At 53.6% G+C, this 8873-nt stretch overlaps 1 protein-coding gene across 1 annotated transcript; it reads left to right on the top strand.

The window, feature by feature from the left end:
* Window positions 1-295: 295 nt before the first annotated feature.
* On the top strand, window positions 296-2536 carry LOC101755303 (exocyst complex component EXO70A1). The gene is made up of 2 exons (XM_004970906.2): window positions 296-1104; window positions 1221-2536. The coding sequence occupies exons 1-2, from the start codon at window positions 419-421 to the stop codon at window positions 2383-2385; spliced, it is 1851 nt and encodes a 616-aa protein (XP_004970963.1). The 5' UTR covers window positions 296-418; the 3' UTR covers window positions 2386-2536.
* Window positions 2537-8873: the final 6337 nt, after the last annotated feature.

The raw sequence follows: 8873 nt of genomic DNA, 5'->3' as shown, positions 1-8873 counted from the left end.
GCGAGACGAATCTATAAGCCTTAATTATCCATCATTAGCAATGTTTACAACACATTGTCAAATCATGAACTAATTAGACTTAATAGATTCGTCTCGCCGTTTAGCCTCCACTTATGTAATGGGTTTTGTAAATAGTCTACGTTTAGTACTATCTAAACATTCGATGTGACGGATGCTAAAAATAAGCAAATGTAACCCAACAGGGATTTCTCTCCTCCGCGTGGACTGCGCGTGGAGCCAGCCTCAAATCTCAAAAGGGCGACCACAGTAGGATGCGCGTCATTCCATTGTCTTGGACCGATCGTTTCTTTCTTCTTTCAGATAGCAACCTCAGTTCTTACTTACTCCGTGACCGAAAAGGCCACTCGAGCCTGTTGACGAGCTAGGCCCAACGCCGGGAAACAAGGCACACACCAGCATGGGGGCCGCGGTGGCGAAGGCGCTCGAATACACCGCCGACGCGCCGGGGACGTTAGCGGAGGCCCGGCTCGCCGTCGCCGCGCACGCCGTGCTCCAGTGGGACCGCTCCCCCGACGCCGACGCCGGCATATGGGACGCGGAGGCGACCTGCGCCAGCCGAAGCCTCCTCTCGGCGGTCGACGAGATCCTCCACCTCAAGGAGATCCACGCGTTCCCCATGGCCTCCTCGGCTCGCCGCCGCATGGACACCGCCCTCGGCGTCGCCATGTCGCGCCTAATGGATGAGTTCCTCCTCCTCAGGGTCTGGGACGCTTCCCAGCTGGAGGGCGGGCATGGTCTTCGCGTCGCCATCGAGAGGCTATCGGTCTCAGTACTAGCTCCCGGCGGTAGCGGCGTGTGTCTCGCATTCCCCACCGGGGGAAGCATCAGCACCGGGGAGCTTAGCGTGAGCACCACCGACGAGCTCCACGCGTCCGACATGAGCCTTTCGAGCTGGCCCGACATGCTGACAGCCTTCGTGGATGGCACTGCGGGTCTACATGAGATCCACGCGGATGACCTCCATCTGATCCGCCCGGCAAGCTTGCCTGTCCTCCATGAGATCGCGCTGCGGGTCATCCGCGCCGGGTACACGAAAGAGTTTCTCCAAACATTCGCCAAGGCCCCCTGCCATGTTTTGGACAGGTGCAGAAACTTCTTCCTAGACACGCTTAACTATCTGAATTTCAATTCGTCGATTCTTATTTGATCCGAACTTTATGGAGAGTTGACGAACAAGTGCAACGACGACCATGGAGCAGGTTCTTATCAATCCTTCAGCTGGATCGGTCTTTCTTTGCGGCCAACCGAATCAACTTCGAGGATGCGGAGTGGTGGGCAACGGAGGACATGGTGAAGCGGTGGATCTTGGCGACTAAGCTCATCGAGAAGGCCCTCGTCGTCATGCAAAGGCAGCTCATGGCGCAGGAATGCGGAGCCTTCGATAGGTTCAAGGACGCCTACTTCATGGCCATCGCAAAGCAAGGCATCCTCGTCTTGTTCAAGTTTGCGGACGGGTTCACCAGCACCCGATCACCGGAGAAGCTCATCTATGTCCTGGAATTGTACGAGGCACTAAGCAACTCTGCTCCTGCCCTCCTGCCCCTGTTTACCGGGCAGCACGCGGAGCTCATCTCCCGGCAGTTGCCCATCGTCCTCGCCAAGCTGGCCCGCGCGTTGAGGGCCGCCATCGACGACCTCATCACCAAGATCCGAACAGACTGCTCCCAAGCAGTGAGCGAGACGCTCGGCGTCGGCGTCCATCCGCTGGCGCGGCACGCTATGACCTGCGTAGAGCTGCTGGCACCGCACCGCGCCGCGCTGGACCTGATCCTCGTGAACGGCGGCGAAGACGAAGGCGGTGCCGAGGGCGTGACGCCGTTCGGCAGCCGCGCCTCGGAGCTCATCGCGGGCCTGGAACGCAACCTGGACGAGAAATCCGCGCTCGCCTGCGCGGGCGGCTCGCAGTCGTCGCGCCACCTCTTCCTGGCCAACAACACAGACTTCGTGCTGAACCGCGCCGCGGACGCCGGCGTCGCGTCTCTGCTCGGGGACGAGTGGGCGGCGCGGCGTCGGAGCCGGCTCGAGCAGCACGCGGCGAGCTACATCCAGGCCTCCTGGGGCCCTGTCGTCGCGTGCCTGGAGACCGCGGCCGTGGGTGGCCGCGGGAAGCCGGCGAAAGCGCTCGCAAAATTCAACGCCGCGTTCGAGAAGGCGCACGGCAGCCAGGTGTGCCGCGAGGTCCCGGATCCCGCGCTCCGGGCGGCCATGCGGCTGGCCGTGAAGGAGACGGTGGTTACTGCTTACAGCGCGTTTCTGCAGAAGCACCCCAGGCTTGGAAAATCCGTCAGGTACACGGCTGATGATCTGGTCGAATCTCTGTCGGAATTGTTCGAAGGAGATGCTGCGGATGGAGGAAAATCGTAGCGCAAATGTGTATTTCGCCCCTAGAGGCATGTGTGTTGTCACGGGTGCTTCGCCGTCGTGTTGCACTGATATTCGTGGGCTTCATGAATCTGTCAGATAAGTTTTGCCCCTCTTTTGATCTGCCTGAACCTCCTTTTTCCTTGGTGGATGATATTGCAGCGTAGTACGGCTGTACGGGGAAAGGCAGCCATGCGACTATGCCGTGTCCGACGGACTGGCTGCAGACAGCGACGAAGCAGACAACAACAGGCCTGAGCCAGAGCGCAATGGGCTGCTGGGCCTTGGGACGGCTGGCCTCTAGGCTTTCGTGAACGGGGCCTCTTGCTCTTTATGCTAACAAATACGGCCCAATACTAGCCTAACTTCTTCTGGGCTCTAGGACTTAGCCGAAGGCCTAAAAGGTCCATCTCCGAAGATTCTCATACGTATTGGGGCCGGGCCGTTCTGTTAACATGAGCCCGAGACGTTCTGATAACGCTTGCATTTTCCACCGGCCTGTGAATTCAGAGAGACGACACCACGGCTACATTCCCCACCGGTGTTGCTTCTCAAACATCCCCCACCGTTGCAGCTTCTCCAGGTCAAGTATGGTTTCTGCACAGGCATCCGAACCCTAGATCGCATCATAATGACCCGGATATCTCCGAATTAACTAAGCTTATCTCGCAAGAAAGTGGAGGTGGCAAGTAGCTTCTCCCGTCGGCCATTACGGCATAAAGGCAAGGGCGCCAAAGGGAGCCCCGTTCATTGGCACCGGCAGAGACACACGAGGGAAAAAACCGACGGGAGCAATCTTCGGTGAGATTTCATTCCCCTCTCGAGTGCTGTGTAGAGAAAAAAGAGAGGGATTTGATGCCCATCTGATGCGCTGCACGCTTCAAATTTGATGTAAAAAGTTTAGCCGAGCGTGGATTCTACAGAGGAGTGCTTCGTCGGCCTTCTCGTGCATTATAAAAATATTAGCAGGAGGATCCAGGAAGGACACACCGCGATCTGAAAATGATGCTTCAGGTGTGAATAGGAACCCGTCTTTCAGAAAGGACAAGCGTCGCTAAGGGCCTTGGGACATCTGGTTTTTAACTAGTTGATCAAAGTGCTCTGCGTGTGATGTCCAAATCCTGCGTCGTATCATTGAGGATTGAGCTACTGGCTTTGGAACTAACCAGGACTACACGTGCCCAATCGGAGCTCGTTTCAGGGTTGTTTCAGTTGCGTTAGCTGTCCGCCATTGTCCATATAGAATTCTCCCTCACTCCCAGTGGTTACTGATTCATTTAAATGATCTTTGCAGCTCTCTTTTAGGTAATGAAATGATATTTGCAGCTAACTTGTTGTTTAAACGGCTGTATAAAAGACCACGTGTACAGTTAGCTTTGTCATTTTCTCAGTTCGTTCATCATGACTAAAAGATACTTGCGTACGTGCTGGTGTTCATCAATTTCTGCATGCTGTTCTGATGCCTGTGACGAGCAACAACTGGAATTTGCCAGGAGGAATTTCTACGCAGCTGTGCGCAAAGGCATCTAGCAGCAGTTCAGAGAACTGCATAAAAACATTCAGATTCCTGCTGGCTCTCCCTTCTGGCTGACGCGTCGTGCAAGCTGCAGGAAATTCTGGCCGTGGGAATAATCTGCGATCAACTGGAGAGTTGGGAAGAGGCTGGTGGCTGGAAAGAAGAAGCTAGCAGGTAGCTTCATGTTCTGTTTCTGTCACGAGTTTGTACTGCACGATCGGGCGATATATTCCTGGACACCCCTGGTCAATTTTGCTGGTTCCCGGCAGCGGACGGTGACAGAATTTTCTTGGCCTCTGGAGCAACAAGAACAGCTTCAACCTCCATGTTGACCACGCGTTGCCTCGGCTCAGTTCAAAGTTAATGTTGCCCGGGAGAATAAATAAAGGCGCAGCATGTCTGAGCCTAGGTATGTATACAATTCATATTTGCTCCGGAGAAGAATAAAGGTACAACGCCCCATGTCATGTAGGAATATTGTTCTGTCAGTTCTTGCCCCCATAGAGCAACATCGGATGAATGGGCAGTGAACCAAAGAAGGAATGAAAAGCAGCCAGACTGAAAGCCCTTCCGCTGTAAAGAATTCAGTAAATGCATTGTGCTCCACTGTCCTCTGTCCAACCCTGCTGCCATGCAAAATGCATCCAAGTATCCAACCATACCATACTCCGTACATGCATGATTGCCAGTTCAGACGTGTGTAGATTTTAGGGCAGTGTGAAATACAGCACTAGCTTAGCTTCCTTTTGGAAACTTAAGCACGAAGTATATTCTCACCTTTCTCAGTACCAAAAAAGAGAGAGGACAGACAGTACCCTGTAGGGTTGAGAACAGATGGACTCGAGGCGATTAGCACGTACGACGGCAGTCGGTAGACATCCCCACAGCCGTCTCGAGGCCCGCCGCCGGCCGGGGCAGTGCTTATCTAGTAATGCCCGCGTGATCTACAGGCCGCCAGGCCCGCCACCGATCGCGATCCGTCGATGATGCTCGTGGCGACCACATGGTGAGCTGACGGATCGCCCCCCGCGCTCGCGACTGTGCTGTCCCCTACCCACGACTGCTTCCGGATGGATGGATATCCTCGGCACCCGTAGGCTTTTTTTGCAGCGGCCGGGGAGGGTGGTCACGGCATGATGATGGGCTCTGTTAGGTAGCACGAAAACCTCTTCAAATGGAAAGACTCGGAACCTCTTCAAATGGAAAGACTCGGAACCTCATTCTTTTGTTGGCATGCCATTATATATCTAGCAGTGACAGTGCAATAATGTAGTGCCAGTCAAAGATAGCACTCGAGAGACGCACGCACGACGAGCAGCCATGGGTTTTCAAAGCTTTAGCTGCCCCGGCCCGGGCTGCCTGGAGACTGTCGAGTTAGAAGAAGGCAAACGCAGAGGCATCAGCAGCGTCGTCCGTGTCAATGACGAGGAGAGGGAGCTCAAGCTGCGATCCTTCAACGGCATGGGGATCGGACGATGGGGCCTTGTCAGTTGTCACGGGCTCACGGCGGGTGGTAAAGGCAAGGCAAGAGGCACTCGCTCTCGCTGTCACTGGCTTTGCCTGCTTTCTCCGAGCATTATCACGTACGCTTTGATCGAGCGAGGGGCAGGAACGCTAACAACGGCGGGTCTTTTCCACGTAGAGCCCTGCACGACCTGTCGGACGTTCTTGTGTTGTGGAGACAGCAATTGCATGACAGGGAAGTCTATCTCTTTTTTTATTAATTGTTTTTTCACTAGCATCCATCTGCTGAAAGAAATATAATGCACGTTAGGTAGGGGCTTTGCACCAACACCACCGCCGTGGTGCTTGCTCGCTTAATCATCGCAACATTGGATCGAGCAGCAAATATCAGCAGCAAGTGCTCAGGTGCTTTTCTTGAGGAAATGCCTGCACCAATCGCAAAAGTGACAAAGGCCAGGTTGCTTTGTGCCTAACTGTTGGTAATAACTTGTTAAGTTCTAGAATCTAGTATGTGTCTTTTGACTCTTTTCAAGTGCTGTACAGAAGCATTTCTCTATTAAAAAATACAACTCGTACTCTGCTGGTCAATTATTGTAATACTTTGTTACTACAATTTGGGGTGTGTTGGAGAAAATTTGGGCAGTGATGACGGTCACTAGACGCTGCGAGGTTTTAGTGGGATCGTCCATCTGCTGCAAAAGGCAACCAAGCTGGAGAAAGGAACTATCTGATAAACATTATCCTGCAGTTCAGTGCTTGCAGTTTGCAAAGGCAGGATAGGAGCACCCAATTTCTTCTTTTTCCAAAACAACATAAGTGTGGCAAGACAAGCACCATTAACTGCTCATTTTTGGGCACGCAGTTGGGAGTTCTGGCTGCTTGCCCCATCACTTGACCTTTAGATCGCTGAGAAGTAAGCCCTACAAGCACTAAGGAGTCAAATGGCTAGACCAATCTGGCAAATTCTGGAGAAGGATATATTTCTTTAAATTTTCTTCCTTCGGGGCTACACCGGACTGCGGCACACAGTTGCCTACCCAAAAAAGGGCTCAAAGTGTTGCATAATTTAAACAATCATTTCAGCGCCACTTCAAAAGGCAGAGAGAGAATGCAGCCCATGTGAAAGTGAAGGCACCAACAAGTATTCTTGTTCCTATTTTTTAAAAACTAAAATGCAGCTATTGGTGGTCAGAAAATGCCTTTTAGATAAGACACACACACAAACACAAGCACAAAATTTCCATCTAGCCCTAGTAGAATTGCTTTACAGAATGCTAGCGAGGCCTAAGGCATTCGTAAATGGGGTGGAATTCGGCTGCTTTTCCCTAGTCCCACTTTACGAAAAAGGAATATCAGATACTGTTCCCTTGTCACGAGAACTCTCATTTGGCATATCTGAACAGAAACCTCCAATGATTAAGCTCTTCATTGGCCTCACACCTTGTGGCCAGCTTCCTTCTTTTTGTTCCTGTATCTACCACTGACAGGCAACAATCTAGCAAAGCATCGAGTTCAAGTGGTAATGTTCCAATCAGAGTCCTTTGAGTCACTAGTCTACCAGAATAAAAAATACAGTGAAATAAACTTTGCCTTGCTGAGATAGAGCTGCTCCTGAGGCCATCCAATCCAACCAAACGTACACTTGCTGTTATTTTATTTTAGTTACTGGTTTTCAGTTACGGACACACTTTCACTGGCAGGGTCAACTCTATCGGTAACTGCAGAATCTGTTGGGGCTATCTATAGAATACTCGAGTGTTGAAGAACCTCCACGCACTCAAATTTTTGAGCCATCAGATTGAAAACGGAGAGTGATGATGAATTCCAACTTTCCTCTTATCTTCTTCCCAACGAGTAACCGCTGCCATACCGGTTGAAAATTGACGCCCCCGCCGCCTCCACCTCCCAACCGGGGCTCCCGCGTCGCCCAGCTCCAACAACGTCCCCGCCGGCCGGTGAGCCGCTCCGAATCTCCCTCTAGCCCCACAGGCCACAGGTAAACCCAGCCTCTAATCCCCAACCTCAAACCCCGAAACCCTAACCTAAAGGGCTTGCCGGCGCCATTGCCGGAGGAGGATGAGAAGAGCAGCTGTCGTTCGTCTATTGGTGTAAAAAATTCGAGTGTGAGAGCTCCTCAAAACACTAAAAGTGTGATATAACTTTTCCCGATCTGTTTGCTTTGAGCAGTGAAGGAATAATCACACGATAATTGTCACCGAAGCAACCTTATGATTGGAGGCAGGTGCAGTGCAGAGCACTACTGGACCTCACCGTAACAGCAGGTAAAAGACAGGATGAATCTCTCTCATCACAAGCTTACCAAGAAGCAGCAGCACCAACAACCAACCACTAGATAGCAGATAGATTTTCCCCTTGGAAAAAAGATGACAGATAGATTTCAGCAGGGCTCATCTACATGCAAGTGCACCGTTGTACCTCTCAAGGACATCCGTCAATCTCACCCGGATTAGTCAATATTTTATTTTATCATCACGGGCGAAAAAAAGATTGCCATGTCTAATCAACACACCATCTGAATGCACTAACTGATTTTCATCCCTTTTTTTAACGGCCAACAAAACAGCAAAACCCAGGGGGTGACACGAGAAGGGAGACGGATGGATGGATGCCCCTGCTCACGCAGACGGCAGACGCAGCAGCGGCGTAGGAGAGAAAAGGACCGGGCGCAGGAACAAGCCATGGGATAGAGAGGAATCTGCCGAGCGCCCGAGGCCATTGGCCACGAAGCAAAGCAAGGCAAAGCAGGGCGCGGGGTGGCTGTAGGGCCGCGCCGTTGCGTGGCCTCTCCGCTCCACTAATCCCGGCGGCCATAGGCGGCCGGCCTCCCCTCCCCGCCACTAAGCATGTGCTTGTGCCCGCCCGTGCGCTGCGTAACGTAACGTAACCCACAGGAAAAAGATGGTGGCCACCTAGCTTAAAGCCCTCAAGCTTTCCGGCAGCACTCATCAGACGCCGACGATGCCAAGTACAACCATCCGGTCGCGTTCCATTATTGCCCCCGGAATTATGAGGGAATCCACCATCATCCGAGAGCCAGCTCCCCGCTGCGGGGCGATGTGATTCATGCCTCTCCCAATTACTCGCCGCTGCTGCTAGCACGCTTCGCCGAATGCTATGCTCTGGCGACGAACGACGCGCGAGTGCTCGCGCGAACGAAGGAACATTCCCATGCCCCCGCCCACTGGCCGCTGGCGCACATATTTTAGCCGCCCGGTGCGGCCTTTCCACGTTGGGCGCGCACCGGCACCGCCCACCTAGCCTAGCTTTTGGTTCGTGCTCAGCTGCCCCCGCCCCCCGGCCCCCCGGGCCCCGCCCCCACGCGAGCACATTCCAATTCCTCCTCCCCGCCCCGGCACCGCACGGCCGCGGCTGGCATCGCCGAGCGCCTCCGCACCGGGGGCCGGCACGGCACGTGTGCGGATGCGGATGCATGCGCGCGCCGCGGACGGGGGTGGCGGGGGGTGGGGTGGGGGGGGGGGGGGGGGGGGGA

Source organism: Setaria italica, chromosome V (genome assembly GCF_000263155.2).
Source record: "Setaria italica strain Yugu1 chromosome V, Setaria_italica_v2.0, whole genome shotgun sequence".
In the NCBI taxonomy this organism is placed as follows: domain Eukaryota; kingdom Viridiplantae; phylum Streptophyta; class Magnoliopsida; order Poales; family Poaceae; genus Setaria; species Setaria italica.
This window is presented reverse-complemented; position numbering and strand designations above follow the sequence as displayed.